The sequence below is a fragment of the Rhinopithecus roxellana genome, chromosome 17, assembly GCF_007565055.1.
Source record: "Rhinopithecus roxellana isolate Shanxi Qingling chromosome 17, ASM756505v1, whole genome shotgun sequence".
NCBI classification, from domain to species: Eukaryota; Metazoa; Chordata; class Mammalia; order Primates; family Cercopithecidae; genus Rhinopithecus; species Rhinopithecus roxellana.
Window position 1 is genome coordinate 68,703,793 of NC_044565.1, and position 27,575 is coordinate 68,731,367.

General features: G+C 50.1%; 1 protein-coding gene across 1 annotated transcript; it reads left to right on the forward strand.

Annotated features, from left to right (window-relative positions):
• Positions 1-11,930: 11,930 nt before the first annotated feature.
• SLC35F6 (solute carrier family 35 member F6) lies at positions 11,931-27,339 on the forward strand. Its single transcript, XM_010371269.2, has 6 exons — positions 11,931-12,083; positions 22,785-22,857; positions 23,559-23,730; positions 23,981-24,193; positions 24,887-24,997; positions 26,557-27,339. Exons 1-6 carry the CDS (start codon positions 12,007-12,009, stop codon positions 27,024-27,026), a joined length of 1,116 nt encoding a protein of 371 aa, XP_010369571.1. The 5' UTR covers positions 11,931-12,006; the 3' UTR covers positions 27,027-27,339.
• The last annotated feature ends 236 nt before the right edge of the window (positions 27,340-27,575 follow it).

Here is a 27,575-nt window from a genome sequence, read left to right on the forward strand (position 1 = left end):
CTTGGCCTTCCAAAGTGCTGGGATTTCAGGTGTAAGCCACCTCGCCTGGCCTGGAGTTAGGGTTTTTAAGGGTTTTGAAGAGGGCTGAAGTGTGGAGATCATTGATTAGGCAAAGAGTGCATGAAGTCATGGGACAAGGAGATGAAGACACTATTCTTATGTTGCTTTCATTCCTCTCTGGGGGTCTTCAAACTGGTTGGCATCAGCTGTTTCACTGGAATTCAGGGACCTGAAAAACATCTTAAGCAATTCTTAAACAAAACCCTTATGATTCTTTTTTTTTGAGACAGGGTCTCACTCTGTTGCCCAGGCTGGAGTGCAGTGGCACAATCATGGCTCACTGCAGCCTCAACCACCCCAGGCTCAGGTGATGCTCCCATCTCAGCCTCCGGAGTAGCTAGGACTACAATCACAAATCCACCACACCTGGCTATTTTTTGTAGAGACAGGGTTTTGTCATGTTGGCCAGGCTGGTCACTGAGTTCAAGTGATCCACCTGCCTCAGCCTCCCAAAATGCTGGGATCACATGCCCAGCCCAACCTTATGATTCTAATGTCAGAGATCCAATCTATAGGAACAATGGGTATGAAGGTGGTCAGTATCTAGTGCTATGTGACTGTCCGTTACAAGGAAGTGGGTGAAAGTGCAGCCTCATTAATGCTTAATTATAACTATATTTCTGTCCAGGATTCTTGTTAGCCCTGTGAGGACAGCTTCATAAGTATGTCCTAAACACTAGGGACATACTCATACTACAAAATGGCTCACTGCTTATCTGAAATCAAATTTAACTGGGAGTTTCTGTTTTATCTGAATCTGACTTGAACCCGCTCTTAGAGGACCTAGCTTCCAGAATCCAATGACCACCTCAAGATTAGTGATCAGGGCTGGGCGTGGTGGCTCACACCTGTAATCCCAACACTTTGGGAGGCCGAGGTGGGTGGATCACCTGAGGTCAGGAGTTCGAGACCAGCCTGGCCAACATGGTGAAACTGCATCTCTACTAAAAATAGAAAAATTAGCTGGGTGTGGTGGCAGGTGACTGTAGTCCCAGCTACTCGGGAGGCTGAGACAGGAGAATTGCTTGAACCCAGGAGGCGGAGGTTGCAGTGAACCGAGATCGTATCACTGTACTCCAGCCTGGGTAACAGAGTGAGACCTTGTCTCAAAAAAAAAAAAAAGATTAGCGATCAGCACTGATGGGGGTGAGAGGTGGGAGCAAGGAGGTGGGTAGAGACCAAAGGAGATAATAAGAAAGAAAAGAGAGGCCAGGTGCGGTGGCTCATGCCTGTAATACTACCACTTTGAGAGGCCAAGGCGGGTGAATCACTTGAGGTCAGGAGTTTGAGACCAGCATGGCCAACTACAAATCCAAAAGTTAGCCAGGCTTGGTGGTTACGTCTGTAATTCCAGCTACTTGGGAGGCTGAGGCAGGAGAATTGCTTGAACCCAGGAGGTGGAGGTTGCAGTGAGTCGAGATCATGCCACTGTACTCCAGCCTGGGTGACAGAGAAAGACTCCATCTTCAAAAAAAAAAAAATTAAAAAAGAAAGAAGAAAGAGGTTTGAGAATGACTGTAGGAGGGCCTGCAGCTAGAAGGAGCAGGTGGGTTATAATCTGATCATCTCTGGCCACCATAGAAACCAGCTGTAAGTTCAACCAGAATGAGCTGATGAGCTCCAATATCTACGCCTCTCTGCCAGTGTAAACAGTCCACACTCCCTTCCCCCAAGACGTACTGTTATCAGACGTGCTTCCAGCCAAGGATCTACCCCAGTCCTCTTCTTCTCAAGCCTTTTGTTCCTCTTTCTAGCCACAGTTTCAAGTGGCTGCCCATCAATACTGACCCCACTGGGAGAGACAGGCAGCAAGATACCCAGTCCTTGCCCAGGAAGAAGTCACATTCTAGCCAGGGAGTAGACTACACAGGAGGGGAACAGCCCAAGGATACATAGCAAAAGCTTGCTTAAAGAAAAAACAAAAGCAGGTGTGACCTGGCTTGTCTGCCTGCATCTTTCTGTCCTTTCCAGGGTAAAGCGACTCTCTCTTAATCCAGAATGTGATTACATTGATTGGGAAAACATTCAGTCTTTCAGACAAGCCACAGGCTGGCAGTAAGCACTGAATACAAATGCAGGGTTTGCAGTGACTGGAAATTAGAGCCTGCTTGCAGGTAGCATGCAAATGTGTTCAAAATGTCTCCGACTTTGGGAGAAAAGGCAGGAAGTCTGGATCAAACTCGTATGCAAACCGTGAGGAGTGCTTTTGAAGGCACAGCGGGTAAGGGCTTTCTCCATACCCCCTATTGGGTGGGCTCTGGTCTTAGAGCAGATGTAGTAATTCTCCCCAGGGAGGCTTGCACTGCACTTCCACATCTGTCCTCTCTCTACACAAGCTATGAATGTCATTTCCATTTTACAGATAGGAAAGTGGGGCTCTGAGTGATTCAGCAACCCAAACATGGTCACCTTGCTTAAAGTGGCAAACCCAGCCAGAGCCCTCCTCTCACTTTTCCCTAGTTAGGCACAACTTGCGTAGGTGTCCTTGCATGTCTGAAGATTCTGCATTCTCAGGGATACATGAAGAAACTCCTATGTCCTCCCACCACCCCATCCACACTTGAGGACTCTGTGGCAGGGGGCCCTTAACAGTAAAATTCCTTCCTTTGCTAAAAATGTGCTGAATTCGCTCCTTTTCATGATCTGTAACGTTACATAAGCTGTTGTCTTTTATCAGCTTTAACAAATCAAATATGAGCCATTAGGAGACAATTGTTCTTCTGATGGCTGAGGTCACCATACAACCAAGGCTGACTGATGTTTCACTTTCTAAAGACTCAGGAAAGGAAGGAGAACCCTGTCCCACCTCACCCTAGCCCTTGTCTTCACTGACTGCAGGCCACAGCCACCAATTGGCTTCTCTGGGCTGTGTCCTCAAGGGTACTGTCATGTGTGTCCGTGTGAAGAGACCACCAAACAGGCTTTGTGTGAGCAATAAAGCTTTTTAATCACCTGGGTGCAGGCGGACTGAGTCTGAAAAGAGTCACCGAAGGGAGATTAAGAGTGGGGCCGTTTTATAGGATGTGGGTAGGTAAAGGAAAATTACAGTCAAAGGGAGGTTGTTCTCTGGCAGGCAGGTGTTGGGGGTCACAAGGTGCTCAGGTAGGGAGCTTTTAAACCAGGATGAGACAGGAAAAGGAATTTCACAAGGTAATGTCATCACTTAAGCCAAGGACCGGCCATTTTCACTTCTTTTGTGGTGGAATATCATCAGTTAAGGCAGGGGCAGGGCATTTTCACTTATTTTGTGATTCTTCAGTTACTTCAGGCCATCTGGGCAGACGTGCAAGTCACAGGGGATGCGATGGCTTGGCTTGAGCTCAGAGGCCTGACAGGTACCAGGAATGCAGAAGGGTGGAGATACAGGCCAAGTGTTAACATTTATGCTGGTTTACAGATATAATATTTTACCCAGGAAATCAGGGCTTACAAAAATATGAGGCAAATTTTTATCCAACGTACAGGTTAAGTTCTATCCCTAAATTACACCAAATAATAATCTGATGTGTAAAAATTAGTAATTCAAACTTTACACTGTTGGAACTTTCGTCAGGCCTCTGAGCCCAAGCTAAGCCATCATATCCCCTGTGACCTGCACGTATACATCCAGATGGCCTGAAGCAATTGAAGATCCACAAAAGAAGTGAAAATAGCCTTAACTGATGACATTCCACCATTGTGATTTGTTTCTGCCCCACCCTAACTGATCAATGTACTTTGTGATCTCCCCCATCCTTAAGAAGGCTTTTTGTAATCTCCCCAATCCTTGAGAAGATTCTTTGTAATTCTCCCCACCCTTGAGAATGTACTTTGTGAGATTTACCTCCTGCCCACAAAACATTGCTCCTAACTCCACCACCTATCCCAAAACCTGTAAGAACTAATGACAATCCCACCACCCTTTGCTGACTTTCTTTTCGGACTCAGCCTGCCTCCATGATGCTCACACAAAGCCTGTTTGGTGGTCTCTTCACACGGACGTGTGAGACAACTTTAACATATATTGAGCCTTAAGGGAATATGATTATGAGGCCTGGGTCACACGACGGGCAGCTGTAACCAAGGCAGCTGTAACCTGTTTCTCTGATTAGTTTTTTTCCTTACCTACATTGTTTTGTAAAATATAAATGACTAAAGGGTGCCAAGGAAGACCCCCTTGCTTCACTGTTGATCTTCATTACAGATTAACTTTTTCTCTTTTTGAGACCAAGTCTTGCTCTGTAGCAGGACGAGCCGCAGACAAAACTCCTCAGACACCAAGTTAAAGAAGGAAGGGGTTTATTCGGCCGGGAGCATTGGCAAGACTCCTGTCTCAAGAGCCGAGCTTCCCAAGTGAGCAATTCCTGTCCCTTTTAAGGGCTCACAGCTCTAAGGGGGTGAGCGTGAGAGGGTCGTGATCGATTGAGCAAGCAGGGGGTACATGACTGGGGGCTGCATGCACCAGTAATTAGATCGGAACAAAACAGGATAGGGATTTTCAGTGCTTTTCTATACAAGGTCTGTAATCTATAGACAACATAACCAATTGGGTCGGTGTCGATCTTTAACTACCAGGCCTAGGGTGTGGCGCCAGGCTATCTGCTTGTGGATTTCATTTCTGCCTTTTAGTTTTTACTTTTTCTTTCGTTGGAAGCAGAAATTGGGCATAAGACAATATGAGGGATGGTCTCCTTCCTTGGCTCTGTTGCACAGGCTGGAGTGCAGTGGTGCGATCTCAGCTCACTGCAACCTCTGCCCCAGGGTCCAAGTGATTCTCACGTCTCAGCCTCCCAAGTAGCTGGGATTACAGGCACCCGCCACCATGCCTGGCTAATTTTTGTATTTTTTAGTAGAGACAAAGTTTCACCATGTTGGCCAGGCTGGTCTCAAACTGCTGACTTCAAGTGAGCCACCTGCCTTGGCCTCCCAAACAGCTGGGATTACAGGCGTAAGCCACCACACCCAGCCATTACAGATTAACTTACTATACAAAGACTTCATGACTACCACGTTGTCTAAGACGGGATGTTAAATACACTCTTTTAAATTGGAAAGGAAATAAAAAGTTGTAAAGAAAACAAGCTCTATGAAAAAGAAAAACTAATTGTTATAACTCATAAACCAGTCTGTTGTAGAGAATGTTATAATCCAACTAAATGTCTTTGTTGCCTGCCTATATAAGCTAAACCTTAACTTTTCTGGCTTTTCCCCAAGCTTACTAGGATGTGAAAGACCTTAACTTTGAACTTTAGAGCGCTGGCCCCATTTCTCTGGTGTCTGTTTTTAGGTGGCTACTCCCAGCTTTTCCCTTGCATAAACTCTTTAAAATTGAATTCTGAACCTTTTGATTATTTCAGGTCAATAGATAGATTTTGCAAAGCCTCTGCATGTACATATTCATCCTGATTCTGCTCCCGGAAAGGGATCCCAATCCAGACCCCAAGAGAGGGTTCTTGGATCTTGAGCAAGACACAAGAATTCGAGGTGAAGCCACAGAGTAAAGTGAAAGCAAGTTTATTAAGAAAGTAAAGCTACTCCATAGGCAGAGCAGTGGCATGGGCTGTTTGACTGAGTATACTTACAGTTATTTCTTGATTATATGCTAAACAAGGGGTGGATTATTCATAAACTTCCCAGGAAAGGGGCGGGGATTTTCTGGAACTGAGGGTTCCTCCCCCTTTTTGACCATAGGACACTTCTGTCGCCATCTTGGTTTTGGTGGGTTTTGGCCGGCTTCTTTACTGCATCCTGTTTTATCAGCAAGGTCTTTGTGACCTGTATCTCATGCCAACCTCCTGACTCATCCTGTAACTAAGAATGCTTAACCTCCTGGGAATGCAGCCTAGTAGGTCTCAGTCTTATTTTACCCAGCTTTGATTCAAGATAGAGTTGCTCTCTATCAAATGCTTCTGACAATTCCTCTGTATTTTTTTCAGAATTCCTGTCTCTTCAGGCCCTGATACCTTAGCCCGGGGCTCACTGCTACCTGGAAGCACTAATGAAATCCTAGTTTTCTCCCCTAAAGCCCATTCTAGCCAGGTGGCAGAGACTGAGAGCCTCACTGTAGGTCACACCCTGGCGTGAGGGCTGATCAGCCACTCGATGGTGTCCACGTGGTTGTCTCTGCCTGGGGTGACCCTGCTTTCCACACCTGGAGCAATCCGGCTCCTCCTTCAAGTCCCTATTCAGGTCTCTGAATTCCAGTTCCACAGGGCTACTGTGAAAACCAAGGCCATGGAGGTCAAGCTCCAGGCACAGGCCTGACACAGATGGGGCACCTGGTCCAGGACAGCTCTGATTGTCACTGTTGTCCCCTCTTCTTGCCCACTCCCTTAGGTAATCCATCCCTCCCTCAACCCCCTCTGCCTCTTACACATTCTCACATTGCTTCATGGTTAATGCCCTGCTGACCCTCTCCTCCAATGAATCTCAAATTCCCTGAGGGCAGTGACCTTGTCTTGCTTCCTTAGGACCCCATATCTGGCTCTAGGCCTTACACTTAGTGGACTCCATGTATATTTGCCAATAAACTGGCTCCTGGGATCCACAGACAGTAGTTTGATGAATGGTCAGGAATTGTGATACATGAAAATTCATTGTATGATGTGGCTATAGACACAGACAGAGACTGTGCTGCTGGTGACATCATGTCGGTCTGGTAATTAATAATGATCATTAGTAACGTTTACTTCAGGACAGTGCCCTTGGCCTGGACACATGAGGAAAATGGTCCAGAGCCTCACCGACTGAGTCACTATGCCCTATAGGAACGGCCTCTGATAGGGATGAGTGTCTGCTGCTATAGGCTACCCAAGTATGCCCTTGGGGACAGAAGCTGTGTTTTATTCATCCTACATCTCAATAAACATTTTTTGATAAATCAATGAACTCCTTTGAAATCACACAAAACTAGAGGTGTTGTTGGAGACAAAAGATTCAGAAGAGACCAGGTGTAGTGGCTCACACCCGTAATCCCTGCACTTTGGGAGGTCGAGGTGGGCGGATCACCTGAGGTCAGGAGTTTGAGACCAGCCTGGCCAACACAGTAAAACTCTGTCTCTACTAAAAGTATAAAAATTAGCCAAGTGTGGTGGTGCACACCTGTACTCCCAGCTACTTGGGAGGGTGAGGCAGGAGAAGCCTGGGCAACAGACGAAGACTCCATCTCAAAAAAAAAAAAAAAAGGTTAGAAGAAACCTCTTCTGGGTCTTCCAACTCCCCACTGACTGAAAGAAGAGGCTCCAATTGAAGAAAGTTCTAGAACATTCTGTGGGTCCCAGACTTGCTCCACACTCATACCTCTGCACTGCTGTACATGCCATGTCCATCTGCAAGAAAACCCTTCTGCTGTCTGTCTGGGGACCTCCTGTGTTTTTTCCAGGATCCCACTTACACACCTTCGCCAGCAGGTCTTCTTGCAATAAGGGGGTCTGGTGTAGCCCCTTGAGAGTTCTAAGTACACTCTGGCCATTTTCACAAGTTCAAGGCTGTCTTAGGGCAAGTAGGAGGAGTTGGCAGACAGGCCCTACCTCTTGTTGATCTATTATTTAATTAAAAAAATTTTTGTGTGTGTGAGATAGGGTCTTGCTCTGTTGCTCAGGCTGAAGTGCAGTGGTGTGACCATGGCTCACTGTAGCCTCAAAGTCCTGTGCTCAAGCAATCCTCCTACCTCAGCTTCTCCAGTAGCTGGGCTCACAGGCCCGCATCATCACCCCTGGCTAATTTTTTAATTTTCTTTTTAGAGATGGGGGTCTGGCTATGTTGCCCAAGCTGCTCTCAAACTCCTGAGATCAGGAGGCCTCGGTCTCCCAAGGTGCCGGGATAACAGATGAGCCACCACACAGGCCACCTCCTGTTCATCTAAAATGAAGTTACCAGCCAACTGGGCGTGCTGGCTCACGCCTGTAATCCCAACACTTTGGGAGGCCAAGGCAGGTGGATCACTTGAGGTCAGGAGTTCAAGACCAGCCTAGCCAACATGGTGAAACCCTATCTCTACTAAAAATATAAAAAATTTAGCTGGGCATGATAGTGCTTACCTGTAATCCCAGCTGCTTGGGAGGCTGAGGCAGGAGAATTGCTTAAACCCGGGAGGCAGAAGTTGCAGTGAGCCAAGATTGTGCCACTGCACTCCAGCCTGGATGACAGAGCACGACTTCATCTTAAAAAAAAAAAAAAAAAAAAAAAAAAGAAGGTGCCGAGGCACAAAATATAAGTTAAAGAGTTTACTTGAGCCAAAATAAGGACAGCTGCCCAAAAGACTCAGAACCAAGTGATCTTGGATATGAGTTCCTTTCCCTCTTTGTTACAAACAGGTTTCTAAAGACAGAAAAAGGAGGACAGGGAGTGGGCTGATACAAAATTGTTTGTCAGGAATTCTCATTGGTTTACAGAAATAACATTGATTAGTGATTGGCTGTACAGTGTTAAGCTATAGGATGTGAGATACAGTGTTCAGTGCAGCATTGTTAGGTTAATTTACAGCTGTGGCAATAGCAAGCAGTTTCAAGAGATAAATACATAACTCAAAGCGGGAGTAGGACTTGATTGCTGTCTCATTTTAATGTCTCTCTGGGCCTGATAACTTATAGGACTCGCATTCCTCAGGTAAAAGTTATTTTCTCACCACAGAAACAAGATCTGCAGCATAGGGGAAGTGTGCTGGCTGGGTCTGAAGTCGTTTTCCAAAATATCTGAGGCGTTTAAATCAGAGCAACTCCATCTTGAACAGGGGCTGGGTAAAATGAGGCTGAGACCTACTGGGCTGCATTCCCAGGAGGTTAGGCATTCTAAGTCACAGGACGAGATAGGAAGTGGGCACAAGATACAGGTCACAAAGACCTTGCTGATAAAACAGGATACAGTAAAGAAGCGGCTAAAACCCACCAAAACCAAGACGGTGACAAAAGTGACCTCTGGTTTTTCTCACTGCTCATTATATGCTATTTATAATGCATTGGCATGCTAAAAGACAATCCCACCAGTGCCCGACAGTTTACAGATGCCATGGCAGCATCTGGAAGTTAACCTATATGGTCTAAAAAGGGGAGGAACCCTTAGTTCTGGCAATTGCCTACCCTTTTCCCAGAAAACTCATGAATAATCCACCCCTTGTTTGGCGTATAATCCAGAAATATCCATAAAAATAGCCGATCGACTGCCCTCGGGGCTGCTCTGCCAATGGAGTAACCATTCTTTGTCCTTTACTTTCTTAATAAACTTGCCTTCACTTTATGGATTCCCCACAATGTGCCAGGTCCAAGAACCCTCTCTTGGGGTCTGGATCAGAACCCCTTTCTGGTAACAAAAGGGTCTTTTCTCTGGCATGACAGGGCATGGGTGCAGACTACAGTGCTGGGAAAGGTATATTAGGAGCAGTTTTTTTTTTTCTTTTTTTTTTTTTTTTAGACAGAGTTTCGCTCTTGTTGCCCAGGCTGGAGTGCAATGGCTCGATCTTGGCTCACTGCAACCTCCGCCTCCCAGGTCCAAGCAATTCTCCTGCCTCAGCCTCCGGAGTAGCTGAGATTATAAGCATGCACCCCCATGCCCAGCTAATATTTTGTATTTTAGTAGAGACAGGGTTTCACTATATTGGTCAGGCTGGTCTTGAACTCCTGACCTCAGGTGATCCACCTGCCTCAGCCTCCCAAAGTGCTGGGACTACAGGTGCGAACCACTGCGCCCGGACTTTTTTTTTTTTTAAGACAGGGTGTCACCTTGTCATCCAGGCTGGAGCGCAGTGGCACGATCTCAGTTCATTTCAACCTCCGCCTCCAGGGACTCAAGCGATCCTCCTAGCCTCCTGAGTAGCTGGGATTACGGGTACTTGTCATGACACTCAGCTAATTTTTGTATTTTTAGTAGAGGCTGAGTTTTGCCATGTTGCCCAGGCTTGTCTGGAAATCTTGAGCTCAAGAATCAGCCTGCTTCAGCCTCCCAAAGTGCTAGGATTACAGGTGTGAACCACCACACCAGGCCAAGAGTAGGATTTTAAAAGCCAGAACCCCTTGAGGACTAAGCTTTGATTTTTTTTTACCTTGCCCAAATTCCTATCTAAGAGGTCTGGAGAGTCATGCCCTACAAACTATAAATTCTCATCAGATAGGTTTTATTTGACCCTATATATCGTGACTTACTTTCCAATCTGACTCTGGCATAATATTATGTGACAAAGAAGAAAGTCAAAAGATTTTACCCCCAAAACATGTTTCTTTGCCATATCTTGAAATGGCCCTGCAAATCTGTCTCTTGTGGGGGAAAATTTGCATCTGTAAAGAATGTCTATTACCAGCCGGGAGCGGTGACTCACGCCTGTAATCCCAGCACTTTGTGGGGCTGAGGTGGGTGGATCACGAGATCAGGAGTTCAAGACCAGCCTGGCCAACATGGTGAGACCCCCGTCTCTACTAGAAATACAAAAATCAGCCAGGCCTGGTGGCAGGCGCCTGTAATCCCAGCTACTTGGGAGGCTGAGGCAGAGAACTGATTGAACCCGGGAGGTGGAGGTTGCAGTGAGCTGAGATCGCACCACTGCACTCCAGCCTGGGAGACAGAGCAAGACTCTGTTTCAAAAAAAAAAAAAGAATCTCTATTAACATAGATAGATACTTTTTCCCTCTCCTTCCCCACCCTCTCCCCTCCTCCCGACTTTGAGTTGTCCCGCCTTTCTGGACCAAACCAATATATTTCTTAAATGTATTTGATTGATGTCTAGTGCCTCTCTAAAATGCTGCGCCCCGACCACTTGGGCACATGTTCTCACGACCTCCTGAGGGCTGTGTCACGGGCCATGGTCACTCATATTTGGCTTAGAATAAATCTCTTCAAATATTTTAGGGTTTGACTCTTTGTCAACATCCTCTTCAAACAAACCTAGGGATGGTCTCTCTGCCTGGATGCCTCTGAGCTGCGACCAGAAAGTCCACAAAGGAGCAGTGAAGCAGGGCTTGGTGCAGGGGCCATGCGGAAGTCACGGATTTTTGGAGACTGGAGAACCCAAGCGCAAATCCCTACCCCACTGCTCACCAGCAGGTTCTTAAGCAAATCACTCTGCTTCTCTGAATTTACTGTCCTCAGCTATAAAATGGTCTTCTCGGCAACTGGAGCTAGATGCCTTCGCCACTTTGCTGAAAGATATGAACTGTGCCCAAGGTGGGCGGTGTCAGAGAGGAGCCCCGACGTGGAAACGTCCAGCGTGGGAATCTCTTCTCTACAGGGTCCCCAAGGAACTCCTGGCAGGCCCACTTCAGGGCTCCTTTCTGACACTGCCCAGCTCAACCTCTCAAAACGAGTCACAAAATGCTGTAAATATCCACGATGCACCCTCACTGCACTGTCCCATCCGCCCCTTTTACAAATAGGAAGACCCAAAGACAAAAATAAGAAACCAAGGCCAGACGCGGTGGTTCACGCCTGTAATCCCAATACTTTGGGAGGCCGAGGCGGGCGAATCACCTGAGGTCGGGAGTTCGAGACCAGCCTGGCCAACATTGTGAAGCCCTGTCTCTATTAAAAATACAAAACAATTAGCTGGGCGTGGTGGCAGGCGCCTGTAATCCGAGCTACTCGGGAGGCTGAGGCAGGAGAATCGCTTGAACCCAGGAGGCGGAGGTTGCCGTGAGCCGAGATCATACCATTGCACTCCAGCCTGGGAGACAGGGTGAGACTCCTTCTCAAAAAAAAAAAAAAAAAGAAAAGAAAAGAAACCCAAAACAGCGGGGGAGGGCGAGGAAGAGAAGAAAACAAAATACGAAGACCTGGGCCGTGATTTGCTAGGGCCAAGGCGTGGCCACCAAAGCCCTCCAGGCCAACTCCGCAGAGCGCGGGCACCATGGCTTAGGCGCGCTCCCCGGGGGCGGGGCGAGAGGGAGGCGTCACGTGACGCCCGGCCCGGAAGCTCTCGTGCAGTAGACCCCGGGTGACGGGACCGGGTGCAGCTAACTGGACCGAGGGCCAGCGTCCGCCGACATGGCCTGGACCAAGTACCAGCTGTTCCTGGCCGGGCTCATGCTCGTTACCGGCTCCATCAACACGCTCTCGGCAAAGTGAGTCTGGGCCCTGACAGGCATGCAGGCCCTGGCGACCCCCGCGCTCGTTCTACGCCTTCCCCCTTCTCGGCCCTGCCCTCCCGGCTTCTCTTGCTTTCCCACTTGCTCCAGTCTGTTCGCGCGTTTTATGACCACCCAAGGGATGCGAGGCCCGGGGAAATGCGGAGCGGGGCTGCGCCCCGTGCGGGGGGATCCGAGCCCCGGCTTTGATTTGCTGTACAGCCTCCGCGTCTGTTTCCACATTTTAACAGGAGGGTTTGCCGATTCCTTTCCACGGCCCTTCCAGTGCTGGCGTTTCCACATTTTAACAGGAGGGTTTGCCGATTCCTTTCCACGGCCCTTCCAGTGCTCAAGCCTGAGCACCTCCCTCCATGAGCTGGGAGAGACCCCAGGACTGTACACACGAACTGCAGTAGTGGCTGTGCAGGCCGAGTGACCCAGTGAACGTGGAGGCCTCAAGCGGCAGACAGGGAGGTACCCCACGGCTCTGCAAGGATGAGGGGTTAGAGCTGCGTCTTGAAGCTTAGGTGGGATTTCGGAATGTGGCTGAGACTTTAAGCCAAGGAAAGTCTACGGAAAGGCCAGATCAAAGTCGACTGTAACCAGCATCAAATGCCCAGGCTAGATTTTCTCCCATAATCAGAAAAGTGCTTTTCAGCTGGGGAATGACATGTTGAAAGTGATATGATTCAGTCGATGACATGAAGAGTCGTTTGGTGCAGGAAAAACCACTCCAAGGCTGCTGCATAGCAGATGAGGGGAACTAGGAGGTGGCAGTGAGAAGAGAAAGGAAGGGACAACTGGTGGGAGAGACCAGATGCTGAATGGCCACAGGCCTGAACCACATGAGCAAGAAACAAAGATCACTCCAGGGTTTCTGCCTGGGAGAAGAGAAGTGCCATTAACTCAGAGAGGGCAAGTGGCAGTTCAGCTCTGATGTATGGGGGTGAGACAGGGGGACAGTTCCCAGGAGGTCAGGGACTAAGGACCCAGGGCAGTCATGAGACTGAGGGACAGGGCCTAACCTCCCCTCTGCTGTGGGCAGGATGACAGTTCTTTGTCTCTCTCTGTCTCCATCTCAGGGCAGGGCCTTCCTGCCCCTCCTTTTCTTGTTGCCCAGGCTAGAGTGCAGTGGCACGATCTTGGCTCACGGCAACCTCCGCTTTCTGGGTTCAAGCGATTCTCCTGCCTTAGCCTCCCGAGTAGCTGAGATTACAGGCATGCACCACCACGTCTGGCTAATTTTGTAGTTTTGGTAGAGACTGGGTTTATCCATGTTGGTCAGGCTGGTCTTGAACTGACCCCAGGTGATTTGCCGCCTCAGCCTCCCAAAGTGCTGGGATTACAGGTGTAAGCCACCATGCCCGGCCCCTCCTTTTCACCATAAGAGCTGCAGTGCCCAGTGGCCTTTGTCTGAAATGATACCAAGGTACATGGAGAACAGTGGACAGTGGCCCTCTCCAAGTTAGACCTCATGTCCACCTGGGCCCTGTCAGGCTCCAGAGCGAGGTGGGATTGGTGTGGTGTGGAAAAGCTTATTAGGAGCTTTTCCACTCTGAAAGTGGTGTTCCAGGTCCCCTGGGTTTTCTATCTGGCTTCACATTTTGAGAAACTGTCAGCCTTTTAAAGGGAAATGGCCATTTCTTATTCATTTCTGAGGCATTTATACCTAGCACACCCCATCAGTGGTATGAAAAGTGCCTCATCAGGCATGTATAAGGTACCTAGGGTGTGTGAGGGAAGGGGACAGAAGTGACCAAGAGGTGATCCCTACCTTTGAGATGCTTGGAATCTGAGGTGAAGGAGACACACATGTACGCATACAGCAGTCACAGTGTTCTCCCTTCCCCAAACGGTGGGCACAGTCACTGGAGCCCTGGGTGGGCCCCACCTGTTCCTCTGGTTCACCTCTGGCCAGCTGTGCCTTGTGGAGAACTGCTGGCTTCCAGGCCCTGCATCCTCCTGGGGATCACTCCTCATGCTGAGTCCTTAGCTGTTCAGAGGCCCCAGCCTGAGGGTTCCCATCTCAGGATCTGAACGCAGCAAAGCAAGTCTTCTGTTCTGTCATGCCAGCCAAGGCCTCTGTGAAGTGCTTAGAGAGTGGCTGTAAGTCCACCAGGGCTGTTGCCCCTAAGGAGAATCCAGATTGCCAGTTACTGCTGGGGTAAACTGTGCTGACTCACCTCCTTCCTTAGAAAACTCCAAACCAGTCAGGTAGGAAACAGAGATCCTCAATCCCAGAAGGCATCACCCTTAGAGGCTGCCTGAGAGTCAGGAAAAAGGCTCCCAAGTGACAGACCCAACTTTTGGTCCTGTCCCCTGCCTGACAACTGGTGTGGGGCCTCTCAGGATCCTCCCACACCAAGACGGGCCCCCAAATTGGACCCTAAACAGTGTTCTAAGGTCAAACCATGAGAAGGATACTCTTAGGGAGAAAGAGCACGTGGGAGCAGCTGCGTGCACCCCAATGTGAAGTATGGATTTGAAATCACATTTCTGGCCGGGCACAGTGGCTTACGCCTGTCACGCAGCACTTTGGGAGGCAGAAGCGGATGGATCACTTGAGGTCAGGAGTTTGAGATCAGCCTGACCAATATGGTGAAACCCCATCTCTACTAAAAATTAGCTGGACATGGTAGTGTGACCTGTAGTCCCAGCTACTTGGGAGGCTGAGAAAGGAGAATTGCTTGAACCTGGGAGGCGGAGGTTGCAATGAGCCCAGATTGCACCACTGCACTCCAGCCTGGGTGACAGAGTGAGACTCAGTCTCAAAAAAAAAAGAAATCACATTGTTGACCCATGGTTTCCAGCAGGCACAGACAGACAAGCATGTACTGACAACTAGCAGAAGCATCTCATGCACAAAGAGCACCTCGCATGCCCCAGGCCCTGCTCTGCCCTTTCATGTGTGAACTCAGGGAATTCTCATAACCACCCTATCAGACAGAGCTAGGGGCTGATATTCCTGTATAAGGAAACTGAGGTAGGAAATGATTAAATTCCTTGCCCAAGTTCAACTTAGCTACTAAGTGGCAGAGTTTATAGTTGAGCCAGCATGGTCTGGCTCTAGCATCCATGCTCTTAACCACCACTGCAGGGTGTGGCTGGGGACTTCTCCGGTCATTTTGGGGGCATTTAGAGTTGTTAAAAGCAGATAAATCATCCAGTCTAATCCCCACAATTTACAAAGGAGGCCCCAGGAGAAGTTTCTTTCTGTGATTCAACTGTTTGGTGTCTGAATGAAGGCTGGAACCCAGGCCTCAGCACTTTAAGTCGTGTTCTTTTATGACTGTGATACCCCAAAGTCCCTCCTTCCTGGGGGTTTCCTCTCACAGCTCCCCAGGACAGGACAGACAAGCCTGTGCTTGTCGAAGTTGTAAACCTGTAAGTGGCATCTGCCCTCCCAGCCTTTGATGTGTCCTCTCTCCAGGACTGGGCGTCAAGCCTCTCAGCCGGCCTGGAGACCCTGCTGTCACCAGCCTACTTGTCCTCCCGCTGGAGCCCAGGCCACTCAAGGTTCAGACTGACAGCCTATGGTTGTCTCTGGCAGTTTCTTGGCCTGTGACAAGAGCATGATGTTTCCCTTCCCAGGTTCTTGGGAGGATGAAAGGCAGTGGATGAGGAAGCACATCTGAGCACGTGCTGCCTGCTGTGCTGGGGCCGCAGGTCAGCTTTCCTCTCTGCACGCTCAGCAGGCTTTGGGAGACTGCCACCAACCATGCTGGCCCTGTGGCCCCATCCCTGGGTCCTGGTAGGGGGCCCCTCCCTGTGAAGTGGCTTCTTCTTTCCCTGGCTGTTTTCTCAAAACCTCTTCACTGGCACCTTCTGTCAATTACCTTCTTTAGTCCAAGCCACTTCTGTCTGCCTGAGCCAGTGCCCATCCTCAGGTACTCACTTCAGAGCCCCAGTCTCCTGAATCCAACTGAGGTTCTACATATGAAGAACCGGGGTCAGCTGAGCACTGTGGCTCCAGGCTGTAATCCCAGCACTTTGGGAGGCCGAGGTGGGATGATCATTTGAGCCCAGGAATTCAAGATCAGCCTGGACAACATAGGGAGACCTCGTTCTCTACAAATAATAGTAATTAATTAATTAATTAATAGAGCCAGGGTCTAGTAGATGCCCACTAAGTAAAGCTCAGCTCCCCTCCTAAGTTCTGCAGGCTGTAGGGCCCTCCCAGCCAGGCAGGGATATGAGCCTGACTTCCCTTCATGCCCAGGCCGGGGACCCTGCCAAGGAAGTGGCAGGAAGCCTGGAAACCACTAGGCCTCTACTAGAGAAGAGGCATTCGCTTTTCTTCTGTGTCTTTTCTGTGCCAGCTCCAATATTTGCTCTTGGCAGCTGCCCCCACCACCCTTTGGTTCCATGAACTGGCATGGGATAATTGCTTCAAAGGGGTTGTTGGGCCAGCTTGAGAAAGTCTTAACTCAGGAGGACAGTGTAGTAGAGTGGGAAGTGCATAAGGCTTGGGAGCTGGGGAATAGATGAGCCACTGGACCTCTCTGAGCCTCAGTTTCCTCATCTGTAAAATGGACTTGGTGATCTCTGCCCTATCTTCTTCCCGGACACTGAAGATCTACTGAGGAAGGTTTCCTTTTTTTTTTTTTTTTTTTTTTGGAGACAGTCTTGCTCTGTCGCCCAGGCTGGGAGTGCAGTGGTGTGATCTCAGCTCACTGCAGGCTCCGCCTCCTGGGTGCATGCATTCTCCTGCCTCAGCCTCCCAAGTAACTGGGACTACAGGCACCACCACCATGCCTGGATAATTTTTTTGTTTTTTTTTTAGTAGAGACAGGGTTTCACTGTGTTAGCCAGAATGGTCTCGATCTCATGACCTCGCCCATCTCGGCCTCCCAGAGTGCTGGGATTACAGGCGTGAGCCACTGCGACCAGCCTTTTCTTTTTTTTTTAAAGACACAGTCTCTCTTGTTGCCCAGGCTGGAGTGCAGTGGTGCCATCTCAGCTTACTGCAGCCTTGAGCCATCCTCCCACCTCAGCCTCCCAAGTCAACAGGACCACAGACACCTGCCACCATGCCCACCTAATTTTTGTATTTTTTGTAGAGACAGTGTCTTGCCATGTTTCCCAGGCTGGTCTCAAACTCCTGGACTCAAGCAATCCACCTGCCTCAGCCTCCCAAAGTGTTGGGATTACAGGCATGCACCACCACGCCCAGCATGAGGAAAGTTTTCTAGTCCATAGAGATGAGAGGGCTCATCTTTGTCACCTCAGGAGCCAGGGCCACCTGCTGTGGCACCCCAGAGAGTAGAGAAGCCTTGGCCCTTCTGTAGGTTCCAGGCAGGAGAAAGAAGGGGACTCACTGGGCTTGACAAGCCGGGGACACAAGAGGAAGTGGCAGAGATTCTGTGGGAATGGCCACAGCTAATCTGCCCAAGCCAGCCCCGTCGCCACTTCCTCAGTCTGTGTTCTCCACCCCTGCTCACGTGGGCGTGCACACCTCCCAGAATGCTGAGCTTTGAGTTTGGGCCTGGCCAAACTAGGGAGTGACTCACCACCCAGTACGGAGAGCCCACTCCCCAGCCTGCCTGCCGAAAGGAGGGCTTCAGCTTGTTCCCGCGAGGGCCCTTCGGGCCTCCAGCCCCGCAGGTCATCTCCCCTAGAATGCAGTGTCTGCGGAGAAGACAGGCCCATCTACTGGGCTGCCCCTCTCCTCCCACCAGCTGGGGAAGTAGGAACTCAGAGGAGAACTTCAGAGCATCAGGGAGGGGGCGGATGACTGTCTGCTGAGCTTCCAGGGTACTGGCCCTGTCTTAACACCTGAGGAGCTGTGGGCCCCTGGAGCCCTCTCTGGCGCCTGGGTTCCTGTCTGTCAAATAAGGAGTTCCGTTCAGCTGATGGCTGAGTTTCTTCTGTTTCAGCATTGTGGCTCTGTGAACTGCAGGGACAATGGCCTAAGGCCCCTCCAACCACCTCTGCCTCAGCCAGCAGGACAGGTTCCAGATGTTTTTCCAGTAGCTTTCAGGCTGAAGCAGAGCTGGGGCCACACTGACCCCAACAAGGGGGAGATGGCTTCTGTTCAATGAAGGGAAAGGAGAAGGGGCAGAAAATGAGTTTTGCTGAATACCTGCCATGTGCCAGGTCATGTATGTACCCTTATATCATGTATTGCTTCTGACAGTTTGTCAGTGTTGATAAGATTATCCCTGTAACTTGTCCAGCCTGTGGGACTTAAAACTCTGGGTTTTCTCTGTATTCTGCCTTTTCTGAGCATAAATTCAAGCAAGGTGTGACCCTGGATCTGCCTTAAGCCTCAGAGTCCTCATCTAAAATGAGGATCCTTGTTGTAAGGCTTAATGGAGTGTCCTATGAATTGTGCATTTAAGGAAACATGAGCTGGGCGCAGTGGCTCATACCTGTAATCCCAGCACTTTGGGAGGCTGAGGCAGGTAGATCTCTTGAGGCCAGGAGTTCGAGACCATCCTGGGCAACATAACAAGGCCCCGTCTTTACAGAAAATACAAAAATTAGCCGAGCATGGTGGCCCATGCCTGTAGTGCCAGCTACTCAGGAGGCTGAGGTGGGAGGATCACTTGAGCTTTGGGAGGCTGAGGCTGTAGTGAGCCGTGACCCTGTCTGAAAAAACAAAACAAAAAGACAAACGTTGTTGGCCGGATGCAGTGGCTCATACCTGTAATCCCATCACTTTGGAAGATCGATGTGGGTGGATCACTTGAGGTCAGGAGTTCGAGACCAACCTGGCCAACATGATGAAACTCCATCTCTACAAAAAATATAAAAATTAGCTGGGCATGGTGGTGGGTGCCCATAATCCCAGCTACTTAGGAGGCTAAGGCAGGAGAATCACTTGAACCTGGAAAGCAGAGGTTGTAGTGAGCCAAGATCACGTTGCTACACTCCAGCCTAGGTTACAGAGGGAGGCTCCGTTTCAGAAAAAAACAAGAACAAAAACAAAAGACAACAAAAAACAAACATTGTGAAGGACTGACAGCAAAATGCTGTCCACCTTAGGGGCAGGCACACTGGGGCTGGATTTTTGTTCTAGCCTGTGAGGCTGGGGTCTTTCTGATTCTGCACCTTGAGTTGAAGCCTATCTCCAATCCAGGATGAGAAGCCTGGTTTTCTGCCCCAAGGTACCTGCAGGCCTGAGCATCTCAGGCTGGGCAAGGCATCCCATGCTGCTGACACCCAATCCCTTGGGCTGTCAGCCTGCCCCAGGCCCTCAGATACAAAGAGATTCCATTTCCCCAGCTGGGAGCGCTGCCAACCAGGCCTGTCTAGGCAGAGCTACCTGTGGAGAAAGCGAAGATAACCCTTGTGGGAGGTGGAGAGCTCAGCACCAGCCCTACAGTCAGCTCCCCAGGAAACGCCCCAATTTTGGGGAAGGATGGGCCCCAAGGGGTTTCCCCTGTGGACCAGCTCGTTCTACCAGCAGGGAGCCCTCAGACTCAGGTGGGAAGTAGGACTTATGGAAACGTGGCCTCTGCACTGCAGTACCTGGCCTGTTTGCTGGGAGGGATCCGGAAGTCTCATTCATTCTACAAAAACTGTTGAGCTTCGGTGGAGTAACGTGCCTGGAGCAGGGGATTGAGAGATGTGGAAGCAGCTGGGTGCTGAGCTCTCTCAGATGACAGTAAATGAGGAACCAGAATGTGCTGGGTATGTGAGTTGTCATTACTATAAGTGACTCAAGCAGTAGCCCAGCATGAGTTCTGGGTGGTGACCCCACTGCCAGATCAGGGAGGACTTCTTGAGCCTGCCAGTCTGTGGTCTGGGTATGGTACCAGGATGAGGAAGCAGCTTCCATACCTGCCCCCTGCAGACAAAAATAATAATACAATAAATAATAATAATAATAATAATAATAATCCTTGCCTGAAGCTTCTGGTCGACCTTCATGGACCTGGCAATAGCTCCCTTGTCCCTCTTAGAGGAGCCTTGGCTCCTGGCCTGGGGATTCCCATCTCTCTGACTTCACTTGCTCTGGGCAGTTGGCTCTGTGCCCTTGGTAAGGCTTGACCTCTTCTCTCTTCCTTGCTTTGCCTCTGTTTCACTCAGTTGCCTCATGCAAGCCTTCTCAGGCGGCTCTTTCTGCAAAAGCAAGACTGGGTTCGAGAGCAGCCCTGATGGGTCTGTGGCCTTTACCCATGTTCCATGTGCTGTCCTGGCCAGGGATCCAAGAGCCAACAGCAAATCAGGCAGAAATTAGGCACCATGGGTGCAGTGGCTCATGCCTGTAAATGATTTGTGCAGACCAGCCTGGGCAACATAGTGAGACCCTCTCTCTAAAAAAAAAAGAGAAAGAAATGAGACTCCAGCCCATGAGGTCAGATGTTTTCCTGACCTGGGGTGGAGGCTTCCCCTGCTCCCAAACTCCCTGTTTTCTTTGCCCCACTGGTACTGGGACTGGTTATAGCCTGGTCCCCAAGCCTTGCCAGGCTCCCAGTTTCTCTCTGCCTTGTAACCAGTTCTATCCGAACTTCTTCCTTCAACTCTCCTTTGCCTCCGCCATTCCTAAGAACCACAAGCAGTCTTAACTACTGCTCTTTCTCCACATCTCCAGGAGCTGGTGGGGTCTCTCACTGTGGAATAGGTTTGCCATAGCTCTGTTTTCTTCCTCAAACTCAGAGGCATATAGAGAAGCCAAAGCTGCACAGGGACTTTGTCAAACTTAGACCCTAACTGCGGCACAACCAGTGGCACATGCTCTGGGGCACTGCGGGGGAGGTACAGGAACCAGAGGACTCCCCTGCCCTTTGGGAGCTGAGGCTCGCTACAGAGATGAGCCAATGGCAGTGCAGGGCTGTGCACTGCAATCTGACTGCCCTGGAAAGACATTTCAAGGAAAGACATTTAATAAAAAGAAGCCCTGAGTCTTGCACTTTAGAGACATCCACTGCCTACGCAGGGTATGCTACAGTAGGAGCAGGTCAGTGGCCCACAGGAAACAGCTCTGGGTCTGTGTTGACTTGAGTCAGCACGTGATGTGACTGATGCATTTGGAGCTGTGTCAACAAACCCAGGGTGTCAACATGAGGGAGGAGAACGCCTTGCTAGCCTCAGTCTGGGCCAGATCACATGCTCTTGGCTCTGGGCCTGGGTACACCAGAGTACTTCCAGAAGTCAGTGACCAGGGGTGAAAGGTTAGGAGAGGCTGGAGCTGATTAGCCAGGAGATGAGAAGATTCAGAAGAAGGTCGGTAAGTCCCCAGATACCTAAAGAGCTTTCAAATGAAAGATTAGACAAGATTCCACAGACCTAACCAAGCCCAGCAAAGATGAAATTCAAGACAGAGACTTTTCACGCACAGATGGCAGACAGTTCAGAGTGATTGGTGGTTAAGCTGCCCAAAGCACTATGCCACAAAGGATTCTGGGCTTGTGTCTAGGCTCACTGGGGAAGTATGTCATAATCAGTCATCACCATCTGCCAGGTGCTGACTGGGAGGTCACACCATGAGTGTGATGTCTTTGCCACCTGCTTAAAAGTCAGCATTAGAAAGATCTTCCAAACCATTCAGGCTCTTTGAAGGTGAGCAGGTGGTCTGTATTAGGTGGTCATTTCCCAGGGCCCACATACTCGTGTAGACCAGAGGTTCTTGATATTTTTTCATGCCATGGGACTCTTTGACAGTCTGGCACAGCCTATGGACCTCTTCTTACAGTAATGTTTTAAAATGTGTAAATAAAAACACCAAGGATTGAACCGGGCGCGATGGCTCACGCCTGTAATCCCAGCACTTTGGGAGGCCAAGGAGAGCAGATCACGAGGTCAGAAGATTGAGACCATCCTGGCTAACACGGCAAAACAGTCTCTACTAAAAATAAAAAAATAAAAAAAATTAGCCAGGCGTGGTGGTGGGCGCCTGTAGTCCCAGCTGCTTGGGAGGCTGAGGCAGGAGAATGGCATAAACCCGGGAGGTGGAGCTTGCAGTGAGCCAAGATCTTGCCACTGCACTCCAGCCTGGGTGACAGTGAGACTCCGTGGGAAAGAAAAAAAGACCAAGGATTACAAAAGAAGTCAATTAAATTGAAATACAGTTATCAAACACTTAAAAAAGCAAATTTGTGATATAGTAATATATATAGATATGCTTTTTTTTCTTTTTTTTTTTTGAGACAAGATCTTGCTCCATCGTCCAGGCTGGAGTGCAGTAGTGCAATCTCGGCTCACTGCAGCCTCTGCCCCCCGGGTTCAAGTGAGTCTCATGCCTCAGCCTCCTGAGTAGCTGGGATTATAGGCTTGCACCACCATGCGCGGCTAATTTTTGTATTTTTAGTAGAAATGGAGTTTCACCATGTTGGCCAGGCTGGTCTCGAATGCCTGACCTCAAGTGATCCACAAAGTGCTGGGATTACAGGTGTGAGCCACTGTGCCCAGCTATATAGAAATGTTTTCTACTACATTAAGTTATAAGTGGGTCTGACTACTGTAATTTTCATGAGTAATGAGTGTAAATGATACCTCATGATATATACAATGACTATAATGTGATCATGAGAGTATCTGTGATTTCTGTGCATTACAGAGGCACAGACACAGTAACTTGAGGAAATGCCAAGTTACAACTACTTGAGGTGAAGACTGGCCCCTTTGAGAGGGAGCCCCACTCCGGGGCCGAGTCACCCAGGTCTGGGCCTCTTGACATTGAGAGGTGTGAGCCTCTTCGCTAGAACCAGGGCACGATGCTGCCAAGGTCTGACCTTCCCTCTCTCTCCACAGATGGGCGGACAATTTCATGGCTGAGGGCTGCAGAGGGAGCAAGGAGCACAGCTTCCAGCATCCCTTCCTCCAGGTATCTGGCCCTGTCCCTCCTACCTCCTATCTCCCGGGCCTCAGACCAGGCGCCCCCGCCAGGGTGTTTCCTGACCTATGAGTGGAGACTTCTTCTGCTCCCGGAAGAGCCATCCACTTCTCTCTCTCCCTCCCCAGAGCAGAATCCAAGGTCTAGAAGAGGGCAAAGAGCACCATCCTCTGCGAAAGTCCTGGCAAGTGGTCATGTCCTCACCACACCCAAGTCAGGACACGTGGAAAACATCAACCCTAGTAACAAGTCGGCTCTGTATCCACTGGGAGCCCAGACACCATTTGGGACAGGGCAGACACCATAAATGGAAGACACTATTTGTTGAACTGAGAATCAGGAGACTCAAATGTCAGCCCCAGCTCTACCTCTTTGTGGCCTTACATAAGTCTTTGAGCCTCTCTTGGGTCTAGGTTTCTCCACCTGCAATTTGACTAGGGGTTGGCCTAGATGGATGGTTTTCAGAAAGGGCTCTGCACAGCCTTAGGGTTCATCAGGATGTATGAGGGCTTTGGGGCGGACGTAGAAGGCTGTCTCTGGCCTCCATGGCAGCTCTGCATTTGTCTATGGTACATATTGGGGTTCTAGGTAAGCTCCTGTTTGACAGAAGTTTTCATAAAAAAAAAAAATAGTTAAAGATGATCCCCAAGGTCCCTTCCAGCTCTGAAGTCCTCGGGTTTTCATCCCTGCAGGCAGTAGGCATGTTCCTGGGAGAATTGTCCTGCCTGGCTGCCTTCTACCTCCTCCGGTGCAGAGCCACAGGGCAATCAGACTCCAGCATAGACCCCCAGCAGCCCTTCAACCCTCTTCTTTTCCTGCCCCCAGCGCTCTGTGACATGACAGGGACCAGCCTCATGTATGTGGGTGAGTAACCAGGCCAGGCTGAGAAGGGCTCAGGGGAGGCTGTGGCTGAAGGGGCTACTGGGGGAACAGCCCCATCCCACCCGCCTCCACTTCATCCCACCATTCCCCCAGACTTCACACGCTCAGGCATGCAGGCAGGACTGAGCGAGCACTTACTACGAGCTTGGCATGTCCCCATCCCCGAAGACCCCTTAGTAACAGATGACCTTCGCCTTGGGAAGCTAACTGGCATTCATTTCTCCTTTCCTAGCTCTGAACATGACCAGTGCCTCCAGCTTCCAGATGCTGCGGGGTGCAGTGATCATATTCACTGGCCTGTTCTCGGTGGCCTTCCTGGGCCGGAGGCTGGTGCTGAGCCAGTGGCTGGGCATCCTAGCCACCATTGCGGGGCTGGTGGTCGTGGGCCTGGCTGACCTCCTGAGCAAGCACGACAGTCAGCACAAGCTCAGCGAAGTGATCACAGGTGCGGCCAGAGGCAGGGACACGGGGCTGCCCTATCTTGCCCTGTTCTCCTTGGGAGCCCAGCATAGACTCATACAAGCTCTGCCATGTGCCATATGCCAAGCCCTGGGTGAGGCGGGTAGTTCTGGAGGTGATGGATAGAATGTAGGGAAGACTGCAAAGGGATGTGGCTCCACCAAGGATGAGTGGCAGGCCGGGCAGGGCGAGGGGCTGGCTTGTCCTTTGATATAGATGCAGACATACAAACTACCGGATTTGGGAGTGGAAAGGAACGGGTGCTTACCAAGTGCGCAGCCTGGTGCTGAGCACTGTGTGTTCATCACAGTGACTCCCACAGGCCCCGAAGGGATGCATCACAGCCGATTTTACAATGAAGTGACTGTCCTGGGTCACTTAGGGTCGGGATCAGCCAAGAAATGTCTATCTCAAAGCCTGTTGCTTCTTGAAAGACCTGTGTCTTACCCTGTGGGGCAGCTCTTAGACATAGGCAGGCCTCTGGGGCCTCAGCCTGGCGCTGCGGGCCTGCCCCTCAGGGACCGGGGGAATCAGGGACAGGCAGTAGTGACTGTGCCTGTGAACTGTAGGGGGCCCTGCAGAGGTCAGGGGCTGGCATGTTGTGTCCCTGTGGCCATGCTGTCCTGACCCCCAGCCCCAGTGCAGCCGTGTTCTCATCTGGGTCTCTTCTTCCCCACAGGGGACCTGTTGATCATCATGGCGCAGATCATCGTCGCCATCCAGATGGTGCTAGAGGAGAAGTTCGTTTACAAACACAATGTGCACCCACTGCGGGCAGTTGGCACTGAGGGTGTGTGTGGGCACAGGGGCCTGGAAGGAGTGGGGTGGAAGGGAGCGTGGGGAGCTGAGCCAGGGTTCACTTGGGGGGGTGGGGTGAACTTCCTGCCCCCCATTGCCTTCCAGATGTGTTTTGACAAATCTTCTGACACCTGCTGTGCCAGGAGCTAGAGGAGACCAAGGACAGAGATGAATGAGATGCAAGCCCTTCAGAGGAGGTGACCAGCAGGAAGAAAGGGCAGTCAGTGAATTCAAGCTTGGACTTGTGCTCAACTGATGTCTCATTGGCCATGCCTGTCTGAGTCTCTCAGGACAGGGAGGGTGGCATTCAAGCTGCAAATTTCAACAGGCAGTAGTAGGAGCAACTCCAGAGCAAAGGCACAGGGGGCTGGACATGAATTTGAAAACCAGTGAGGAATAATTTGAGTGTAGCTGGGTGCGGTGGCTCATGCCTGTAATCCCAGCACTTTGGGAGGCCAAAGCAGGTGGATCATCTGAGGTCAGGAGTTTGAAACCAGCCTGCCCAACATGGCAAAACCCCGTCTCTACAAAAAATACAAAAATTAGCTCGGTGTGGTGGCGCATGTCTGTAGTCCCAGCTACTCAGGAGACTGAGACAGGAGAAATCGCTTAAGCTAGGGGAGCAGAGGCTGCAGCAAGCCAAGATCATGCCACTGCACCCAGCCCGGGCAACAGAGTGAGACTCCCTCTCAAAAAATAATAATTTGAGTGCGGTATAGGTTTGATGTTGGGGAAATAATCAGGAATTAAGTAGGTCAGGGTCATGTTATTAGAGAACTTTACCATCAAGCAAGTAGATTTAGACTTTAAATGACAGGTAGGGAGGAATCACTGAAAGTTTTTGAGCAGGGAAGTAACTATCAAAATTATGAGATTAGCAAGATAGAGCTGTGCTTTCAAAGAATGGCCTGGGGGCTAGTGCCTGTTGGGGAGCAGCTCTTGTCTGGCCCCCAGTGAGCTGAAGGGCTTAGGCAGAATGTGAATTAGCTATGTCTACGAGCGTGCAGTCTATTTCCACTCATTTCTGTTTTCTAGCAAGAACTTAATGAGTGAAGCAGTGCATGGACTTACCTTCTGGTGCAAACTCCTTGTCACAGACCAGTAACACACTGAACTAGAAAGCTGTGGTTTTCCAAACTTGTAAAAATAATGTAGTCAGTTGCAGCTAGCAGTTCTTTTTTTTAATGAATAGAATTTTTAAATATCAGAGCATTGTATACTGTAAGGGTAGTTATGTTTTTATGAGAGTGTGTGTGTGTGTGTGTGTGTGTATCCATGAACCTGTGCACATGTGTACTGGGTCACAATATAAAATGTATATCTTGCTCGTGATCCAGTCAAAAAAACCCTGAGTGAAAGTGGAGAAGGGACAGCTAGAACCCATCTAATAGGCCACAAGCTCCCAATAAGAGGCTGAGGGATGTAAAAGGAGGGAGCCAGCATGAGGACCACTGGGAGGGATTGACCCGAGATCAGAGGAGGCCAAGCTGGTGGGCTGTGCTGGGGGTCTGGGGGCAGGTGGAGAGTGTAACTGTCTCCTCTACTCCCCAGGCCTCTTTGGCTTTGTGATCCTCTCCCTGCTGCTGGTGCCCATGTACTACATCCCCGCCGGCTCCTTCAGCGGAAACCCTCGTGGGACGCTGGAGGATGCATTGGACGCCTTCTGCCAAGTGGGCCGGCAGCCACTCATTGCTGTGGCACTGCTGGGTAACATCAGTAGCATTGCCTTCTTCAACTTCGCAGGCATCAGCGTCACCAAGGAACTGAGCGCCACCACCCGCATGGTGCTGGACAGCTTGCGCACCGTTGTCATCTGGGCACTGAGCCTGGCACTGGGCTGGGAGGCCTTCCACGCACTGCAGATCCTTGGCTTCCTCATACTCCTTATAGGGACTGCCCTCTACAACGGGCTGCACCGCCCGCTGCTGGGCCGCCTGTCCCGGGGCCGGCCCCCGGCAGAGGAGAGCGAGCAGGAGAGACTGCTGGGTGGCACCCGGACTCCCATCAATGATGCCAGCTGAGGTTCCTTGGAGGCTTCTACTGAGACTGAGGCCACACAGGCTTGTGGGCCCCGAGTGCCCTGTCCCCAAGGCCTCACCCTGTCCCCTCCCTACAGAACCCCCAGGGCAGCTGCTGCCACAGAAGATAACAACACCAAGTCCTCTTTTTCTCACTACCACCTGCAGGGTGGTGTTACCCAGCCCCCACAAGCCTGAGTGCAGTGACAGACCCCAGCTCTCTGGACCCCTCCTACAGCACCAGAGCTAAATCATGAAGTTGAATTGTAGGAATTTACCACCCTAGTGTATCTGAATCATAAACTAGATTATCATAGTTACCTAGTTTATGAGTCATAAGCTAGATCTGATTCTCCAAAGAAGAAAAGTCGGTGAGCAAATTTAAACCAGAACTAAGCATTATATTTTCTTTCTTTTTTTTTTTTTTTTTTGAGACAGAGTCTCGCTCTGTCTCCAAGGCTGGAGTGCAGTGGCATGATCTCGGCTCACTACAACTTCTGCCTCCCAGGTTCAAATGATTCTCCTGCCGCAGACTCCCAAGTAGCTGGGATT